We start from the raw sequence: 21,862 nt of genomic DNA, 5'->3' as shown, positions 1-21,862 counted from the left end.
CTTTATATATATATATATATAATATATGTATTTGTATATATGACAAAAATGTGATCCAGCAGTTCTAGTCCTAGGTATATATCCAAAGGAATTGAAAGCAGGAACTCAAACAGATACTTGCACGCCAATGTTCACTGCAGTGTTATTCACAATAGCCAAAAGGTGGAAACAACCAAACAAGAGATGAAAGGATAAACAAAATTTCACAGATACATACAATAGAATATTATATTGTATTAAGCCACAGAAAGGGATAAAGTCTGATACATGCCAACACATGGATAAATCTTGAAAACATTATGCTAAGCGAAACAGCAGAACATAAAAGGACATATATTATACAATTCCACTTATATGAAATACCTAGAATAGGCAAATGCATAGATACAGAAAACAGATCGGAGGTTACCAGGGCCTGGGAGGAGGAGGGAATGAGGAGTTATTGCTTAATGGGTACAGAGTTTCTATTTGGGGTGATGCAAAAGTTTTGGAAATACTAGTGAGGGTTACACAACAATGTGAATGTAATTAATGCCACTGAATTACACACTTAAAAATGGTTAGAATACCACATTTTATGTTATACATATTTTACCGCAATTTAAAAATATTTGGAAAATAGGAAAAGTAAAAACAAAAAATCAGAGGGTAAATATTTTAGGCTTTGCAGGCCATATGGTCTCTATCACAACTCTGCCATTGTCCTACTAAAAGCAGCTACTGACAATATGGAGATGAATGGGTGTGGCAATGTTCCAATAAAACTTTGTTTGGAGGCACTGAAAAAAAATTAAAAAGCAAAGCATTTAAAAATTTTATTGAGAAAGTGCTTTTAGTCTCATATATACTAGAGAGAGGGAGATGTCATAACATTTTGGAGCGTGTCAATTCTTTTGGATAAGGCTTTTATTAAAGGAGAAAGTTCCACCTAAACATTAGAAACACTGAAACATTTTCACACATGGATCAGAACAGTCAATATTGTGAAAATGTCCTTACTACCTAAAGCAATCTGTAGATTCAATGCAATCCCTATCAAAATACCAATGGCATTTTTTACAAAAATAGAAAAAAATAATCCTACAATTTGTATGGAACCACAAAAGACCCTGAATAGCCAAAACAACCTTGAGAAAGAACAAAGCTACAGGTATCACATTTCCTGATTTCAATCTATATTACCAAGCTACAGTAATCAAAACAGGATGGTACTGGCATAAAAACAGACACATCAGACAAGTGGAACAGAACTGGGAGTCCAGAAATAAACCCATCCATATATCGTCAACTAATATTTGACAAGGAAGCCAAGAATACTCAAAGGGCAAAGGACAGTCTCTTCAATGAATGTTGTTGGGAAAACTAGATATTTACATGTAAAAGAATGAAACTGGATCCCTAACTTACACCACTCACAAAAATTAACTCAAAATGGATTAAGGACTTAAAGGTAAGATCCGAAACTATAAAACTCTTAGAAGAAAATAGAGAAAAAAATTCCTTGATATTGGTCTTGGCAATGATTTTTTAGGGTGTGACACCAAAAGCACAAGCAATAAAAGCAAGAATAAACAAGTGGGACTACCTCAAACTAAAAAGCTTCTGCACAGCAAAGGAAACCATCAACAAAATGAAAATGCAGCCTACTGAATAGGAGAGAATATTTGCAAATCAAGTATCTGATAAGGGGTTAATACCCAAAATATATAAAGAATTCATACAACTCAATAGCAAACACAACAAAAAACACATTACAATTAAAAATGGGCAGAGGACTTGAATAGACATTTTTCCAAAGAAGATACACAAATGGCCAACAAGCACATGAAAAGGTGCTCAACATCACTGTCAGGGAAATACAAATCAAAACTACAATGAGACATCACCTCACACCTGTCAGAATGGCTAGCATCAAAAAGACAAGAGATAACAAGTGTTGGTGAGGATGTGGATAAACAGGAAACTTTGTATACTGCTGGTGTACATTCTCTTCAGGATGTAAAGTGGTCCAGCCACTATGCAGAATGGTATGGAGGTTCCTCAAACAAATTAAAAATAGATCTACCATATGAGTCAGCAATCCACTTTTGCATATATATCCAAAGGTGAAATCACTATCTCGACAAGATATCTGCACTCCCATGTTCACTGCAGCACTATTCACAAAAGCCCAGACATGGAAGCAATCTAAGTGAGCACTGATGGAAGAATGGATAAGGAAAATGTTACACACACACACACACACACACACACACGATGGAATATTATTCAGCCACACAAAAGAATGAAATATTGCCATTTGTGACTACATGGATGGGCTCTGAGGGCATTATGCTTAGTGAAATAAGTCAGACAGAAAATTGTAATATTGTATGATCTCACTTTTATGTGGAATCTACAAACATCCGACCCATAGAAAGAGAGTAAAATGCTGGCCACAGGCTGAGGGGTGGAGAAATGGAGAAATGTTGGTCAAAGGACACAAACTTTCAATCATAAGATGAGTAAGTTTGAGGATCTAATGTACAGCATGGTGACTATAGCACTGTTAACTTGAAAACTGTTATGAGGATAGAGCTTTAACATTCTCACCATAACAACAACAACAAAATGGTAGTTATGTGAGGGGATGGAGGCATTAACTAACCTCATTATGGTAAACATTTGGCAATACATCCATGCATCAAATCATCACATTTTATACCTTAAACTTACATGATATATGTCAATTATATCTCAACAAGGCTGGAAACAATTTTTTTCTCAAGTATTCAAATTCCCAATTTGTTTAGCTGTTTCCCTTTTCCAAAAGCATCAATTCTCAGAGATCTCAACTGACTTAAGTAAACATATTAGAATTTGGCCCAACATCATAATGAAGCACAACTGCCACCTCTGAAGGACTGACTCTGGCAGCCAGAGATACACAAAGAGAAGATAGTTTCACTCAGACAACGTGGTAGGCAACAGGAAATGGAAAAGTAAATGGTTCTCACGATGCTGCTTTCTTTCAGCTTCTCTTATTGACCCAGGTGTCTTACCCCGTTTCTCATGCCTTTTACATTACCTACCTTATCACTGAGACAAGCAATTTTTAGAAATGAATGCCCCAGATGTAAATTCACAAAACCTGTATACTCACCTTCAAGTAATTCATGACACCAATATTTTTCATCCGGTCAGCAAAGGTATTGAAAGTCTCCACACTGCTTTTGGGATGATAATAAAGAATTTCACTTCCAAGCCTCCAAATAATCTGTCAAAACAGAAATTACTAACAAAACTGTAAAATCCTTGCCTTAACCAATATCTAAGAAAGCTATTTTTTTATGATTACAGCGTTAAAAAACCACCTATAGTTCCTTTTTCTAGACACCACTACCGTCAACATTTTACTGTACTTTACCCAGTGAAACTAATATTATATCTTATGGGATAAAAATCTTTTCTGCTGATTAAGTGAAAATACCAGGTAACTACAATAGTAGTTAGTAGTCTAAAGAAGGTAAGCAGTTAAGATACATATTGAAAATAACATTTTTAACTAGTATAGCAGGAAGAATATTAATGTCAGAAAACTTGGGTTCTATTAATATTGGCTTCTTCACTGCTCTCAGCCTCATCTTTATTATCTACCAAATGAGAGCTATGGACTAGATGTTTCTTGAGATCCTATCAAGTATCTACAACTATTGACTATATTTAGACTATATTTAGAGCTCCAATTTAAGAATTTTTATCGGCTATGGACAAATTTTAATAAAAATATTTTCACCCCAGACCACCAAAACTTTGGTGACAGAACTTGGAGCTCTTCTTTTGCATGGTCTATTCTCTTACCCCAATTTAAAGTACTTCAATAATAGTGACTTCAAAGTAAATTTAAGTGGATTTTAAATCAATCCTTTCTCTGAACATACATACTGATTGTTTTGTGTAATCGTAATACTCATCTTCCCAACTCAGAAAGACCAAGATTTCATTTACAGAACACCAAATTGCAGTATTTTGATGCTTAAAGAAAATGTGGAGATTATCCTATCACAGTGGTTCTTAAACCTTGTTGTATGTAAGAATTACCTGGGACACCACTTAAAAATAAATATTCTAGGGATTCAGACTTCAGTTCAGTAGAACTGGAGTGCAGCACAGGAATCTATATTTTAAACAAAAGCCCTATGTGATTTAAACAGAGCCCAAACAAGTGTCTGGAAACCACTGATTTAATTCTTTCATTTTGTAAAACAAACTCTGGACCAAAAGAGACTGTAACTTGCCCAATGTTTTACAGATCTATATAACTTTAGTCCATTACTAAACTTTCAATCAATGGTTAAATTTTTTTCTTTAATATTTTTTGGCTCTATTAAATATCTAACTGATGCAATGGTTACTGTAATAGTAAAAGCTACTTGAGATATTCATGTGAAGTTATTTGTGGATAAACTGTCTTTTACAGAATAAATTTAACAATATATGCCAGGCACTGTTCTAGATCCTTGCCCTTGTGGAATTTACATTCTATTGTAGAGAGACTGACAATAACCAAGAAATATAATAATTAAATTGGCAAGTATTATGGGAAAAGAATGAAGCAGGATAAAGGGATCAGGAGTGCCAGCTGGAAAGTGAAGGGGGTTGGTGTGCAGTTGCAATTTTATTTTATTTATTTATTTATTTATTTTTGGCTGCGTTGGGTCTTCGTTCCTGCGCACAGGCTTTCTCTAGTTGCGGTGAGCGGTGGCTCTCTTCATTGTGGTGCGCAGGCTTCTCATTGTGGTGGCTTCTCTTGTTGCGGAGCACGGGCTCTAGGCACGCGAGTTTCAGTAGTGGCTCGTGGGCTCTGGAGCACAGGCTCAGTAGTTGTGGCACAAGGGCTTGCTCCACGGCATGTGGGATCTTCCCGGACCAGGACTCGAACCCGTGTCCCCAGCATTGGCAGGTGGATTCTTAACCACTGCACCACCAGGGAAGCCCCAGTTACAATTTTAAATAGTCAAGGTAGGGCTCACTGAAGGTGTGACTTGAAGGAGGGTGACCATAGTGATATCTGAAGAAAGACCTTCCTAGGTAAAAGAAATAGCAAAGGCAAAGGCAATCAGGAAGGAGTATGGTTGTTTAAGGAAGAGCAAGGAGGCCAGTGAGGTTGGAGAAGGAAAAGCAAGTTGGACAGTAATAGGAGATGAGGTCAAAGGGGGAAAGGGAGTGGGCAGAGCACAGAGAACTTTCAGGCAATCTGAAGGACTCTGGCTCTTACTCTGAGTGAAATGGGAAGACACTGCAGTGTTTTCAGCAGAGGAGTGACATGATTTGACTTATGTTTTAAAAGGACTATGCTGGGCTTCCCTGGTGGCGCAGTGGTTGAGAGTCTGCCTGCCGATGCAGGGGACACGGGTTCATGCTCCGGTCTGGGAAGATCCCACATGCCGCAGAGCGGCTGGGCCCGTGAGCCATGGCCGCTGAGCCTGTGCGTTCGGAGCCTGTGCTCCGCAACAGGAGAGGCCACAACAGTGAGAAGCCCGCATACCGCAAAAAAAAAAAAAAAAAAGGACTATGCTTCATCATTAATCATTAGGAAAATGCCAACCAAAGCTACAATGAGATACCACTTCACAACCACTAGGATGGCTAAAATCAAGAAGACAGACAATAATACGGTTGGCGAGGATGTAGGGATGTTGGGACCCTCGTATATGGCTGGTGGGAACGTAAAATGGTGCAGTCACTCTGGAAAACAGTCTAGTGGTTCCTTAAGAGGTTACATGTATTTTATGCCCCAGCAATGCCACTCCTAGGTATACACCCAAGAGAAATTACAACAAACGTCCATACAAAAACTTGTACATAAAAAAAAAAAATCTTGTACATAGATGTTCAAAGCAGCATTATTCATAGTAACCAAAAGTGGAAACTACCCAAATGTCTAAAAACTGATGAATTGATACATAAAATGAGATAAAGCCATACACTGGAATATTATTTTGCAATAAAAAGAAATGATGTACTAATATGCTACAATATGGAAAGGCTTGAAAACATTATGTTCAGTGAAAGAATTCATTCACAAAAAGCCATATGCTATATGATTCCATTTATATGAAATGTCCAGAATAGAAAGTAGATAAGTGGTTGCCCGGGGCTGGGGGTTGGAAAGGAGCAACTACAAGTGGGTACAGGGTATCTTCTGGGCAAGACAAAAACTGTTCTAAATTTAGATTGCCGTAATGGTTGCACATCTCTGTGCAATTGAACTGAACTGTTCAATTTAAATGGGCAAGTTGTATGGTGTGTTAATATATCTCAATAAAACCAGTTTTTTTTTTTAAAAAAGGATCAGTCTGGTTATGCTTAAAATAGACTGCGGGGGTGGGGGAGGGCAAGAAGTCATCTAAGTGAGGTGAGAGGGACTTGAGGCCAGGCGCAGCAATGGAGGAGGTGAGAAGTACTCAGAATGCAGGGAGCGTGCTTTCAAAGTAGAGCTAACAGGGTTTTCTGATGGTTTGGATATGGGGTATAAAAGAAAAAACACCCCAGAGTTTGGCCCTCACAATTAGATACATAAAGGAAATGTCATCTGAGATGAGGAAAATTAGGCTGGACAGGGAATATCAGAAGAGCTAGTTTAGATATGTTACTATGATATGACATACCATACTAGCTGATATTAGACATCAAGAGGTGACGCTGAGAAGACAGTTGGATACAGAAATCTGGACTTGAAGAGAGATGTCAGGACCCCAGATACACAATTGGGGATCGCCAGCATGCAGACTGAATGTAAGGCTATGAAACTGAATGAGATCATCAAGAGTGAGTTCAGATAACGATAACAACTAAGGGTTAGAGTTCGTGGGTAGTCCCACGTCAGAAAGCAAAGGAGAAGAGGAGCAATCAGAAAAGGAGACTGAGGAATGGCCAGTGAGGTAGGAGAAAAAACTGAGAGTACTGCATCCTGGAAGCCAGACAAAGAAGCTATGTCACACAGGAGGGAATGATCTACTATGTTTAATATTGCTGACAGATCAAGTTAGATGAGCACTGAGAATCTGCCACTGGATTCAGCAACATGGAGATCACTGTTGACCTTGACAAAGCAACTTGGTAAAAATGGTGATGGCTGGTGGGTAGTCTAACTGGAAAGGGTTTGGAATGGACGGGTACACACAACTCTCTCAAGGAGTTTTGCTGAAAGGCAGAATGGAGAAATGGGGCACAGCCTGTGGAAGAAGTAGGGGTCAAGAGATGATGCTAAATGGGAGAAATAATAACATGTTTGCTTGAAGATGGGGAACGTCCTACAGAAAGGGGAAAATAAGGACACAGGGAAAGAATTATTTAAATGAATGAGTATTGGGGAATCTGAAAATTCAGATTTAAAACTATTTTTGTCTCCTTTAAAATGATAATAGGAAAAAGAAGTGTGCAAAAAAACGTCCTCATACAAACTCTCTACCCAAAACCACTTTTAGTAGCTTTTAGTAAAATCAATCAATAGCAAAAGCTATTCTGGGTGAAGTTCAAAAGGCAGAAAACTCCCAGGATTCTGTCCTATCTTCCAGCGGACTCAGACCTTACTTACCTCCGGTGCAACCTGTCTCTTGTTGCTATCTGAATCTTCCAAGATCTGAAAGTAACTGTGCATGTATTCTGCAGCTCGCTGCCACTGGTGCTTCAGCAGAGCTTCTTGGATAAGACTTAAACAAGCACTTGTTGTCTGCGCAAAATCCTTCTCCTGTTTTCCTCCAGTCGCTATCAGGGTTAAAGAGGAGAGTCTTGACCCACAGTGACCACAAATCAACAATTCAAGAAACATTTCTGATAAGCATAGTTTTAACAAGTAGAGCAGTAGGTATTACTTAACCCAACCCATCCCCAATTCCAAAGCTGGTTCCATTTGAAACAAACTCTTCCACCCATTTTAACTAGTTTTAGCAAATGAAAAAAATGTCTAATTAGAAGATGTCTAATTTGACATTCTTGGGCTACCGAGATCACCAGATCCTTCAAATCTGATTCAACTGTCCTTTCATCCTTGCACTGAACAATCTGGGAAGAATCTCTTAAAGAGGACCCCAAAAGCACAGTCCCAAGTATTTAGAATGGGTAAAAATCATCAGGGTCATCCTAGGAAAGTATGGTCTTTTTTTACCTACCTATGTTCTGAAAACACCAAGAGGTGCACTTTTATTTTTTAAGGACTGAGTTCCCAGTAACTCAATGGTGTAAATGCAAATGAGATTATAATAACTGTAGACATTGGCATTTATATCTCTAAAGTACTGACAATCCTCTTGTTAAGAATATTTGTGCTTAGTTACAACCCCGGTTATGAGTAACAGGTGGCATATTGCCACCTCTTCTCTTCCCACGCTACTAAAGACGCGTACAGGCCAGCAGTCTTCCATTTGGGGTACCCTCACCCCTGGGAGTACACAGAGACTAATAAGTACCATGCAAAGATAGTTTTACAGCAATCAACTTGCAGATCTTCAACTTTCTCACATACTCTTTCCTAAAGTTGATCTCCTAGGAAACTGTGCCTATACACAAGGCTTCATGATCAAAATCATATTTTACCTTAAGGTGAAAATACAGGTGTTGAGTGTTGAGAAAGTGAACGACTCTAACACATCCATTTGCAAGTCAGGTGATTTTTAATTCTTTGCTTATCAAAACTGTAGGAGAACCTAATAATTTTTTATTTTAGATCACTATGTAATTTTTTCATAAATAATTCAGAAGGAATCCAAAGACCTGATACATTGCTATAATTAAACTCCATTCATTGCCAGCTAGTTACTTATGTGACTAAACTTTCTCAGAATTTCCACCAATTAAAACAAAATACAGTAGAATTGAAGCTAAATCTTTTCTCATTCTAGGAATACGTAATATTCATCCACAGATATAAGAACTGGAAAAAAGTGATAACCTTACCCATTTTATTGAGATAAATAAGCAATAAAAATTTACCTTTAATACTTAAAATTTAACAAAACTTGTAACACTACTTATGTTATTTTGATTCGGTGGGTACAAAAATCAATTACAATGATTTCTCAATCCAGAAGAGATTTTAATACTTAAAACCTTACAGGATATTAGCAAAAATTAATTAAATGTAGATACATACTTTATGGCAAGAATAAAAGTATAAAAGAAAAAGGAACAATATAAAATTTCCATCTATTAAAAGCTTTTTCATAAATACTAAATGGATGATAAAGGTATCACATCCCTATATCATTTAGATTCCACCAAATTATTTTTTTAAGTCACATGATAATTTCATTTAAAAGTGCCAATATATGCCAAAAATTATGCCTTTTGCAACTCTCAAACTTATGATACAAGTTTTAGATGGCACCTTAAAACTGTGCAAGATAGTACCTAATTCTTCAGGGGAAAAAAAAGTAGAATACTATATCTCTCTTTTTTTTTTCCCTTAAATATTTATTTATTTATTTATTTGGCTGTACCGGGTCTTAGTAGTGGCATGCGGCATCTTCATTGCAGCACGCGGGATCTTCAGTTGCTGTGTGCCAGATCTTTTAGTTGCCGCATGCAGGATCTAATTCCCTGACCAGGGATCAAACCAGGGGCCCCTGCATTGGGAGCACAGAGTCTTAACGGCTGGACCACCAGGGAAGTCCCAAAGACTATTTCTCTTGACCAGTGCTTTTCAAACTTTTTAAATGTACATACAAATCACCTGGGGATCCTGATGTAGTCTTAGTATCCCCAGGGAGCTTATTAGAAATGCAGAATACTATGTCCCACCCACCTCTCTGAATTAGAAGCTGCATTTAACAGGATCTACACCCAAACTCCCAGTATCAGCAGCAACACCAGGCAGCTACGCCAAGAAAGTGACAAAATACCTCTTCCCTAAAACCTCGGTTATTCACCTAAAGGAAAACTGATCTCAGGCCAGACTCCCTTCTACCTCTCAAGTTTTCACAGCTCAAACTGGAAATCAACTTTAGACTAGGATACATAAATCCTTGGAAAATTCCCCTCCTGTCTTCCAACTGAGCCTAATTACCTCAGGAGTAGCTCTCATTTCACCCTTTGTGAGCAAAAGATAATCTTATTTGTTGCTGATACACTTTAAGAATAACTGTCAAGGAAAATAAATTTGATGGAATGAGGTACAATAAAGAACCAGTGCCACCAACCTAATTTCTAATTTCCTTGAAATAACCTGGAAACTTGTCAGCCTGTCAACGAATATTTTTTGAGCACTACCACAGCCAAGCACTATTCTAAGTGCTCACCATACAGCTTTATTCCAGATTGGTGCCCACCTTCAAAGTTTTTATTCTAGGGGACACACCCTTCAAAACGCCAAAAGAAATTTAAGAGAATAAAATATAAATAATTGTTAGGCAATTGTGTTTTCCTGTTATGGTTAATTACCACTACAATGTCAACATTACCTGCAACTATATTCTCATTGCAGACAGGAAGTATTTGGGGTTTAACAGGCTATCTGTAATATATAAAACATGTCTAAGCATGTAAATTCTGGTCTTAAACCTACTTGTTTGTGGACTGACTCAAGCTCTCTATAGAACACTGGTGACAGACACATGCCCAGGTATGCCTTAAAACTAGCAGAAACTTTAGATTACTAGTTCCCTACAAGGGGTGTGGTAGCATCCCCTCTGAAGTACCATTCATTCAAACCTGGCTCAAACCATGTACATTAATTCAGCAAAAATAAAATGAGGAAAGAGGAAGTAAACTATTATTTTTCAACACTCACTATGCATGAGGCTCTATGCTAGGCACTTTACATCTATTATCCCTTTTTTCAATATATGTATCTCAATGTAGGCTTTGAGATCAGATAGGCCTGGATTTGACTCCTGATACCGGCATTAAGAATTTTAACTTCTTCTGAAGTTCAGTTCCCTCATCTCTAAAATGCCTAGCACATAGATTTACTGAGGATTAATTTACTGAGATAATTAAATGAGACGGTATTTAGATTAAAAAATAAAGAAATAAGCGCTAAACTCTAGGAGCCAGGGAATCTCAGTCAAGGGGAAAGAAAGCCAGGCTAAGAAAGATATATTTGTGGGCAATTAGAAAAGTGCTGGTTCAAATGTATTCCCAGGACTACGCGACCCAACACGCCAACATACAGACAACTGCTTCTTTTATATATTCTGATAAGGAATTTATTCCATGGAAAAACTTGTTTATTTCTACATTAGATGAAAATAGAAGAAAATATTCCTTTCTTGAAATCTATTATAGATCAATTCTATTAGGGCTTATTTCAATGCAATTCAACAGAAACTTCTGGTATGTACTCCTCAGTGGTAGAGATCATATCTTCTTCAACTATGTATTCCCAATATTTAACCAATGCCAGGGATATAATAAATGCTCAGTAAGTATTACTGGGGGGAAAAAAGTGTATCTATCGTAATACAGACTGTTATTAATTCAAAGGAAAAGCATTCTAAAAGAAAAAAAGAATCTATTTTTATTATTTCTTTTTTATTAACAGCCTAAAAAAAAATCCTCATACATTCTTATTTTGAAAGTTGAACCAGCTTGGTTATCCATTTTTGTATCTATATTGAATCTTATCATCTCCTTGCATTAGAGCTGAAATGGTTATATGTTATTTTACTTACCTATGGTTTCTATATGCTTTTGGAGCCAAGGAAAGCACATCCCTGTACCAGAGGGCGCACGCGGTTCCCCCTGTTCATCCTCTGTTGTGGGCCTTATCAATTCTTCACTGAAATCACTCATACCTATTCCAGACTGAGAATATCAGTTACTTTTTGTACATCTTAATCCACAGGCTTCTCAGTTATACAGAAAGACAGCCATCTTTTATCTAATAAATATCAATGATCAACAAAATTAATTGTATCTGGTAGTTCCTTTAAAGTAAGAAATGAATTTAATTATGTCAGCAGCAGCCAAAATCAATGACCCATTTAAAAAAAAGACAACTGCAACTACTACTATATTTCAAGAAGATACAAAGATAGATAAGATACTAACCTTTTAAGTTAAAAAAAGTCATCTAGGGGAAGAAACATCAAAATAATGTATAATAAAACAATATGACAAATAATAACAGTAGTAGTTAACATTTATTGGGCCCCTTCTGTACACCAGGGCTACAAAGTATCTAATTTAATCCTTACACAAATCCGGAGGTAAGTGGTATTACTTTCTTCCATTTTCATGCTGAAAAAAACTGAAGGGCTCAGTGAAACTATGTAACCTGGCTCAGTGTCACAAAAAGGTGAGGACAATATTCTGGTAACTAGAACATCAAACACACTTGGCATGTACAGAGTTTGGGGTGTGCGTGGAGGAGGGGGGCGGAAGGCAGATGGTGGGAAAAGAATCTACAAAAACAGCCTTGTGCCAAGCTGAGTTTGGAGTTAACCGTCCAGATGCTCAGGACCCCTCTCCCTCCTTCCACATATCCAATTGATTATTAGGTCCTGCTGGTACTACCTGCTAGTACTTCTCCTATCTTCTCTCTGCTCCGCAACTCTACACCACTCCCCTGGCTCGGGACACCTTCAAACTGTGTCTGGATTGCTACATTAGCTTTCTAACTATTTACCCTGCCTCAAATTTGGCTTCTCCACATCACAACCCGAATAAACCTTTCAAAATCAAATTCTGGGGCTTCCCTGGTGGCGGAGTGGTTGAGAGTCCGCCTGCCGATGCAGGGGACACGGGTTCGTGCCCCGGTCCGGGAAGATCCCCCACATGCCGCGGAGCCGCTAGGCCCGTGAGTCATGGCCGCTGAGCCTGCGCGTCCGGAGCCTGTGCTCCGCAACGGGAGAGGCCACAACAGTGAGAGGCCTGCGTACCGCAAAAAAACAAACAAACAAAAAAACAATCAAATTCTGTGGTTACGAGCACAGAATTTGAAATAACACTTGAGTTTGAACCCGACTCACACGTATTTTAAGGAGTCATTCCAGAAGAAGCTCTCCCTTCCCAAATTCTCAAAGCCTAAATTGGTGTCTTGCAGTTGTCACGGTAACCAAAGCTGCCCCACCCCTCCAGGCTCGCCCTCAGAACTCAAGGTTTCAGAGGATCAGGAGAAAATATGAGGAGAACACAGGTGAATCCTACTACAGCCATTCCCGTTCCACTGTGAACGCAGGCAATGAGGTGGAAGACAACCGCGGGACTTACCTGACTAAAGCCAGAGTTCTTCTGCGACACCAAACTCAGTCTCCAGACTCCGGACGAGCGTGGGCAAACTCTCACGGAGTTAGCGACTTGAGAGCGAAAGTGCAACACCTGACCCCGGCGTTCCGGCGGCGCGCAGGCGCAGCCCCGCCCCTAACTCCCGATTGGGCGCTGGAGGCGCCTCGACCCGGAAGTGACCCGGAAGTGGCTGTGTACAGCCTCCTTCCCATTGGATTGGACCTAGGTGTACATCTTAATCTGTCTGAGCAGAAAGAAGTGGGAGACTTTAATTGCAAACGAAGATTAATGCAACGTGAGGTCGGCTGGATGAGGGTAACAGTCCAAATAGCAGAATGTCACTTTGCCCGAGTAGTTCCCTGTACGACGACCTTTCAGTTACTGCTTGGCTTGCTGGCGCGAGCAGCGAGCCTCGGAGGCGCGGCTCGTGGCCCTAACAAGATAAATCTCTGCATAGCCTGTTAATTGCTTCCTTGAAATCTTTTTTCTTTTTCATTAAAGGTTTGGCTTTGAATTAAAATGACCCTGACTGCTTCCCCAAAATTTGGACGAAAATATCTTTTCCTTCTCAGCGGCAGTGGTTCTGTGCACTGGTCTGGAGTCACTTTTCATGAGGAACGTTGACGAACTTATGAAATAAGGGTTGAACGTAAGATGGTTAAATGTGAAATGAGGGGAAATTGAGGGGTTCTAGGGAAGATGATCCTGGAAAAGCAGAGACTCGTTGGAACACAATATTTCCAAAATTTGGGGGTTCATCTGTGAAGGAAGAGTCAGACTTTTTTCGTAGCATCAGAGAACGGAACTAGGACTAAGTAGTGAAAGTTAAAGAGAAGCAGCTTTAAAGTCATTACAAGAGTCTTGTTCATAACTAAGGCTGCACAAATAATGGCATGGGCTCCCACAGGTATCTTTTGAGTTTCCCCTGCCCTGAAAGTGAAGCATTTGAGCAGAATCACAATATTGTACAGGTGATTAAAGGGTCTAGTGAGAGTTTGTACAGGGATTCCTTAAAATGCTGAAATACTTGATTATATGTTCTCTTCATAAATAACTGTGCAGTAGCTATGGGCTTGTGAGAAAAATTCTCCTGCTGCTTTTTGTGTCATAAATCCTTGGTCTCACTCAAGCCCCTGCTCTAACTCCACAGGCAAGGCTGATAAATGACAGTTGTGGTCCAAGAGGACACACAGAAAATAATATAGCCATACTTTTCTAGTATAAAGGTTTGGTCTGGCTACATTTCTTCCCTTGCTATGAAGTATAATTTCACCAAAGCCAAACTAGAATGGATTTTATCTGGCTAGAAATTCATGCTCCCACAAAAATGGGGAAGATTTTTCCGATTTACCTTAACATTATCAGACAACTGTAGACAACAGTAGACAAAAGACAGAACGTTAAGAACTAACATTGATATCTTTCTGTGCTCTACCTACCTCTTTCATTTTCCATGGTACAATTCTGGTAGAAAATGTGTTGGAGAGAAGAGAGTAAAAAGAAAATGACTATACTACCAATAGCATAAACAAGATTTAAAAAAAAGAAATGGCATGACAAAAATGCAAACATAAAACAAAGCAAAGCATACCAAAGACTTCTAGATTCCAATCTAAGGGAAAACATGTTCTAAGGAACAAAAAGATGTTCTTACAATTGCGTTGTGCCAAAGAGCAACTTAACATGATGAATTACATTTTTTTAAAACTGCAAACTCTTATTTAGACAATATTATTCCCACAAACCTTTCAGTTATTCCCATGAAGCTTTATTAGATTCCCTGCAATCTAATAGTTTCAGGCACCAATTAGAAAGATTAGATTCACCTGAAAATTCTCTAGAAAAGATACTTCTTAAACCTCATTAAAATGAACTTCACCAGGTTTTCTCACCTCTGACATGAGACAGTGTCAAGATTTCCAGTCCTAAATGCTCCTCTATAAGGAAGAGACCTTGGCCCAAGACAACTAACAGCTCCTTGATCTCATTCCATAAAATTCATTCTAGCCATAAAAGAAAAATCATTTGTGTAGGTTTTTTGCTGACCTTTAGCTTACAATCTGCAGCAGGGGTCAACAAACTCTCTCTCTAAAGAGACAGTAAATATTTTAGACTCTGGGTGATACAGTCTCTCTATCACCACTACTATTTAACTCCTGTTGCCGCACAGAAGCAGTCATAGATAAATGTAAATGAATGAGAATGTCTGTGTTCTAATAGAACTTTATTTACAAAAACACGTGGCAGGCTGGATTTGGCCTATTGGCCATAGTTTGCCAACAGTTGCTCTAGAGTACCAAGTAATGTTTATGCTCACAACAGATTCGATTAGTATACATACACACATACATAAAATTTTAAAGATACATGATCATATTAGTGATGATTGTTGTATCCGAAAGATATCTATACTAAAAATAATTACTGGTATCATCATACATCTCAATCATTATGGTAGTCACTGACTATATTGCTTCTCCTGGGTGCTTTAGCATACAACTGGTAGCTGTTAATGCCGAGGAGTAACTCCATTCTATTGTGGGGAAACCTGGTTATAAGGGGTAAATGAGATCAGCCATCATGAAGATGATGTATATTTACTTAATTACAATATTTTTTTTACCGCCCCACCTCGCGGCTTGTGGGATCTTAGTTCCCCCACCAGGGATCAATCCCAGGCCACGGCAAGGAAATAGCCAAGTCCTAACCACTAGACCACCAGGGAATTCCCACATAATGACAATTATTATCCAAATAACTCTACATACTGCATCTCAACCTATATTCTCCTAAGTTTTAATTGAGAAGCATGTTCTTTTGTTAAGAATGAAGGGGAAAAAAAATCCTCTACAGTCATCCCAAATAATTCAAAATATATCCTGCAACTGGTAGGAATGTTCCACCCAAAATGACAATAGAGCTCTAGTGAGAAACATTTGCCTAAACAAGTAACATGTTCTGCAACTGTTTTCCTACAGTTCAACCTAAGGGGATAAGGGCTCTTGTGCAAATTGTTTTATTACACATTCAAATGTCATTCTTGGTTTGTTTATGTTTGCCAAGAATAGTAAATGTGTTTAAGGTAATTATGAAAAATAAATGATAACAAAATAACAAAAGTCTGATTGCAAACAAAAAAATTGGGAGGTTTTGAGATAATCACCATTATTCTTTCTCTTTCCACAGAAGTTCCAAGAGAGGTTGGCCAAAAATATTTTAAATTCTAAAACACAATTTTAAGCTTTGCTTTTCTTTAAAATGTATACAAAATAATGTGCAAATATGTATAATATATGGTTTGGATCTGGTGTTAATATTTAATCCCTACTTTCTAGAGCTGTGCTGCCTTTAAATGGACCTAAATTGAGATGTACTGTAAGTGTAAAATACACACCAGATTTCAAAGATATCATATGAAATAAAGAATGTAACATGCCTCATTAATAATTATTATATTTATTACAAGTTGAGATGATATTTTGGATATATTGGATTAAATAAAATTTATTAAAATTAATTTCATCTGTTTTGATTTTAATGTGACTTCTAGAAAATTTAAATGACATATGTAGCTGGAATTATATTGCTATTGGACAGCATTGTTCTAGAGAATCAGTGAGAACTAAGGGAAATATCAAGTTATATTTAGATTCTCTGTTTAATCATTCTAGTTTGATGTCATTGATTCATCCTCTTACGTATTCCATACCGTTTCAAATCCCATGTAGAATTAAATTGGAATGAGCTTTTGTACTTGCAGAGAATTCTTACTCTTTCCATGTGCAATTGCTTAGGATCCACTCTTGAGTGCAGTCTTCATAATGGTATTTACGTTCCGGTTCCTAATTTATACTGCTTGTATCAATCAAAATGCTGAACCTTCAGGAGGTTTGCTGTGTATGATCTGTAACATCTGCTGTGATTATATGTTACATCAAGGGCATATTTTCTCCCTCTCAGATCTCAATGTCTCCTTCCAGAAGGCACGTTTGACCTCACAAGCACACTTTGGGGGTTCTGTTACCCTCCATGCTACCTTTTAGTAAGAAGGGAACAGTTTCCATGGTAGAGGTACTATCAAAAAATGTCTCCTCTGTGACAAAGTCATTGATTTGCAGAGAGTCTTGTACCATCAACCATTCCTATTGGCTGTAAGAGCCTGAAGTTCTGCTGTTTAATTATTTAAACAACATAAATGGGCAACATTTTAATATATTATCCCATTGCTTCTATGTATGTATTTATTTATTTATGGCTGTGTTGGGTCTGTTGCTAAGCGTGGGCTTTCTCTAGTTACTGTGAGCAGGGGCTACTCTTCCTTGTGGTGCGCGGGCTTCTCATTGTGGTGGCTTCTCTTGTTGCGGAGCACGGGTTCTAGGCACGTGGGCTCAGTAGTTGTGGCTCATGGGCTGTAGAGTGCAGGGTCAGTAGTTGTGGCGTTCCACGGCATGTGGGATCTTCCCAAACCAGGGATCAAACCCACATCCCCTGCATTGGCAGGTGGATTCTTAACCACTGCGCCAGGAGGGAAGTCCCTCCCATAGCTTCTTATAGAAACGTTATGAAGTTTTACCATGAGCCCCAATGTTATAGACAAGGAATCTGAGACTCAGAAAAGTTAGCAAGTTGCCTAAGGTCACACAATTAGACTTCTGATACCTAGTTTAATGCTTTTGACTACATTCTCTGCCTATGCTATTGTCCTAGTGAGGAAGTAATTCCTATTTGAAAACCATAAATAGGTAAAGCCAGTTTAAACTGTGGAAATTGTGTTGTCCAGGCCCTACCCTGGAATTTGTTCTGTATTTATTCAAATCACCAAATATTTGACTTCTGTGAAAATAGTGCCAAGGTAAATTAGGCAGAACCAGAAACAAGAACTTCTATATAAGCCTATGTGTTACTGGCAATTTCAGATGTTTGAGTTTCTTTCTTCGTTCAGTAGAAATGGGAATAATATTTGTCAGGACTAGACAAATAGTACATGGTGATAGGAGACCTTGCCTCGTATATGACGCGCTCCCAGGAGAACATACCCTTTGACATGACTTTGACGTGGCTTTTTAATTGTAGGGAGAGGATTTAACTCTACTGGCCATGCCCAACACAAATCTTCATTCTCCTTGGCTTTTAGAACAGGATACTTGCTTAAATTCCACTTCAGTTATATGATCCCTTTACTTAAAGTCTGATAGCTTTCTGTTTTTTATCCTAAGTCTAAATTATTATGCTTGATTAATAATCTTTCAAAATCCGACCTACCCTAGCCACCCAAATTTATCTCCCACTACTTTTTAACAGGATCATTTCACTCTAGTAAGATTAGGTCTCATTACTGTGGTCTTTTCTCTTATGTTTCTTTATGTCCATCCCTAGTCTCCCTGCTCTATCAGTAAGCAACCACTGTCATAGGTTAGTTAGAATTTTATATAGATGCAGTTTTACAGTGTGTATTATTTTGGGGGTCTGTGTTATTTCACTCAGAATTTCTTTGTTGTTGCTAGTATCAATAGTTCCTTGTTATTGCTGAGCAATATGCCAAAATTTAACATCTATTTAGCTGTTGATGGACAGCTGTTTTTTGTTTGTTTGTTTTTGTTTTTTGTGTTTTTTTACTATTACCAATGAAGCCACCATGAACATTTGCGAACAAGTCTTGGTGTGGACATATACTTTTATTTCTCTTGAGTGAATACCCAGGAGTGGAAAGACTGCATTCATATGATAAGGTGTAATTTTTAAAGAAATTGTCAAACTGTTTTCCAAAGTGGTTGAATCATTTTAAATTATAACCAGCAGCGTTATGAGAGATCCAATTATCCTCATCCTTGGCAACATCTGTTATCAGTCTTTTAAATCAGACATCAGTCTTTTAAATTTTAGCCATTCTAACGGATATGCAATAATATCTCATTATGGTTTTGATTTGCACTTCCCTAATGACTAATGGTATTCAATATCTTTTCTTACATTAATACATACCTGCCACATTTGTGTCTTCTTTAGTGAAGTGTCTGTTCAAATTTTTGACCCACTTGTTTCAAATTGGTTTTTTTGTCCTCTTATTAATAAGTTGTAATAGTTATTTATATATTCTAGATACAATTCCTCTGTTGAATGTATGTTTTGCAAATATTTTCTCCCAGTCTGTGGTTTACCTTTCCATTTTCATAACAGTGAATAGAAGTGAGAGCAAACTTTTTTAAAATTTATTTATTTTATTTTTGGTTGCATTGGGTCTTCGTTGCTGTATGTGGGATTTCTCTAGTTGCGGAGAGCGGGGGCTACTCTTCATTGCGGTGCACAGGCTTCTCATTGCGGTGGCTTCTCTTGTTGAGGCGCACGGGCTCCAGAGCGCAGGCTCAGTAGTTGTAGCACATGGGCTTAGTTGATCCGCGGCATTTGGGATCTTCCTGGACCAGGGCTCAAACCTGTGTCCCCTGCATTGGCAGGCGGATTCTTAACCACTGCACCACCAGGGAAGCCCCAAAGCAAACGTTTTTATTTTTATAAAGCCCATATTACTAGTTTATTTATTTTAGAGTTTCTGGTTTTTGTGTGTATTTTTGAAATCTTGGCAAACCTGAGATTACAAACATTTTCTCCTATGTTCTCTTCAATAAGTTGTTCCTACATTTAGGTCAATGACCTATTTCCAGTGAGTTTTTGTATATGGTGTGTAGTAAGGGTTAAGGTTGATTTTTTTTTTTTTTAACCTATGGCTATTCAGTTGTTTCAGCACCATTTATTATAAAGATTAACATTTTTCCATTGAACTGCCTTGGCATGTTTGTTGAAAATCAGTTGCCTATATATGTGTAGGTTTATTTCTAGACTGTCTATTCTGTTCTGTGGACCTATTGTGTGTCTGCTTACACCAATATCACACTATTATAATTAATGTAACTATAATAAGTCTTTTTCTTTGCTTCAAAGTAGTAATATATTTTTAATACCACCTCATTAAAGAGCTAGCCCACTTCTTCCCAAAATCAGCAGAACATTTTTTCAACTTTAGAGTACATTAAGGCCAGAGACTTCTTTTCTTTTTTTTTTTTAAACATCTTTATTGGAGTAGAATTGCTTTACAATCGTGTGTTAGTTTCTGCTTTATAGCAAAGTGAATCAGTTATACATATACATATGTTCCCATATCTCTTCCCTTTTGCGTCTCCCTCCAACCCACCCTCCCTATCCCAACCCCTCTAGGTGGTCACAAACCACCGAGCTGATCTCCCTGTGCTATGCGACTGCTTCCCACTAGCTATCTGTTTTACATTTGGTAGTGTATATATGTCCATGCCATGCTCTCACTTTGTCACAGCTTACCCTTCCCCCTCCCCATATCTTCAAGTCCATTCTTTAGTAGGTCTGTGTCTTTATTCCTGTCTTACCCCTAGGTTCTTCATGACCTTTTTTTTTTTTCTTAGATTCCATATATATGTGTTAGTATACAGTATTTGTTTTTCTCTTTCTGACTTACTTCACTCTGTATGGCAGACTCTCGGTCCATCCACCTCACTACAAATATCTCAATTTCGTTTCTTTTTATGGCTGGGTAATATTCCATTGTATATATGTGCCACATCTTCTTTATCCATTCATCCAATGATGGACACTTAGGTTGCTTCCATGTCCTGGCTATTGTAAATAGAGCTGCAATGAACATTTTGGTACATGACTCTTTTTGAATTATGGTTTTCTCAGGGTATATGCCCAGTAGTGGGATTGCTGGGTTGTATGGTAGTTCTATTTTTAGTTTTTTAAGGAACCTCCATACTGTTCTCCATAGTGGCTGTATCAATTTACATTCCCACCAACAGTGCAAGAGGGTTCCCTTTTCTCTACACCCTCTCCAGCATTTATTGTTTCTAGATTTTTTGATGATGGCCATTCTGACTGGTGTGAGATGATATCTCATTGTACTTTTGATTTGCATTTCTCTAATGATTAATGATGTTGAGCATTCTTTCATGTGTTTGTTGGCAATCTGTATATCTTCTTTGGAGAAATGTCTGTTTAGGTCTTCTGCCCATTTTTGGATTGGGTTGTTTTTTTTTTGTTATTGAGCTGCATGAGCTGCTTGTAAATCTTGGAGATTAATCCTTTGTCAGTTGCTTCATTTGCAAATATTTTCTCCCATTCTGAGGGTTGTCTTTTGGTCTTGTTTATGGTTTCCTTTGCTGTGCAAAAGCTTTTAAGTGTCATTAGGTCCCATTTGTTTATTTTTGTTTTTATTTCCCTTTCTCTAGGAGGTGGGTCAAAAAGGATCTTGCTGTGATTTATGTCATAGAGTGTTCTGCCTATATTTTCCTCTAAGCGTTTGATAGTGTCTGGCCTTACATTTAGGTCTTTAATCCATTTTGAGTTTATTTTTGTGTATGGTGTTAGGGACTGTTCTAATTTCATACTTTTACATGTACCGGTCCAGTTTTCCCAGCACCACTTATTGAAGAAGCTGTCTTTTCTCCACTGTATATTCTTGCCTCCTTTATCAAAGATAAGGTGACCATATGTGCGTGGGTTTATCTCTGGGCTTTCTATCCTGTTCCATTGATCTATATTTCTGTTTTTGTGCCAGTACCATACTGTCTTGATTACTGTAGCTTTGTAGTATAGTCCGAAGTCAGGGAGCCTGATTCCTCCAGCTCCATTT

General features: G+C 38.0%; 1 protein-coding gene and 1 long non-coding RNA gene across 6 annotated transcripts in view; one reads left to right on the top strand and one right to left on the bottom strand.

Annotated features, from left to right (window-relative positions):
* Window positions 1-13,335, bottom strand: part of TAF1A (TATA-box binding protein associated factor, RNA polymerase I subunit A) — a 36,695-nt gene extending 23,360 nt beyond the window's left edge. For 2 of the 5 annotated variants that reach the window (XM_067729698.1, XM_067729703.1), the window contains exons 1-4: window positions 13,198-13,328; window positions 11,652-11,786; window positions 7,580-7,749; window positions 3,143-3,256 (exon numbers count right to left, since the gene is read on the bottom strand). In XM_067729698.1, the coding sequence (XP_067585799.1) occupies window positions 3,143-3,256; window positions 7,580-7,749; window positions 11,652-11,772 (405 nt within the window). In that variant the 5' untranslated portion in view covers window positions 11,773-11,786; window positions 13,198-13,328. Of the gene's footprint in view, window positions 1-3,142; window positions 3,257-7,579; window positions 7,750-11,651; window positions 11,797-13,191 lie in introns of all 5 variants that reach the window. The other 3 variants (XM_067729702.1, XM_067729700.1, XM_067729699.1) reach the window with 3 other exon arrangements.
* Window positions 13,336-13,411: 76 nt separating this feature from the next.
* Window positions 13,412-16,723, top strand: LOC137220091 (uncharacterized). The gene is made up of 3 exons (XR_010941468.1): window positions 13,412-13,521; window positions 13,708-13,855; window positions 16,393-16,723. It is a non-coding gene; the product is annotated as an uncharacterized lncRNA (long non-coding RNA).
* Window positions 16,724-21,862: the final 5,139 nt, after the last annotated feature.

This window comes from Pseudorca crassidens, chromosome 2 (genome assembly GCF_039906515.1).
Source record: "Pseudorca crassidens isolate mPseCra1 chromosome 2, mPseCra1.hap1, whole genome shotgun sequence".
Lineage (NCBI taxonomy): Eukaryota > Metazoa > Chordata > Mammalia > Artiodactyla > Delphinidae > Pseudorca > Pseudorca crassidens.
The sequence above is the reverse complement of the archived record's forward strand: the minus strand, read 5'-3'. Positions and strand labels throughout refer to the sequence as shown.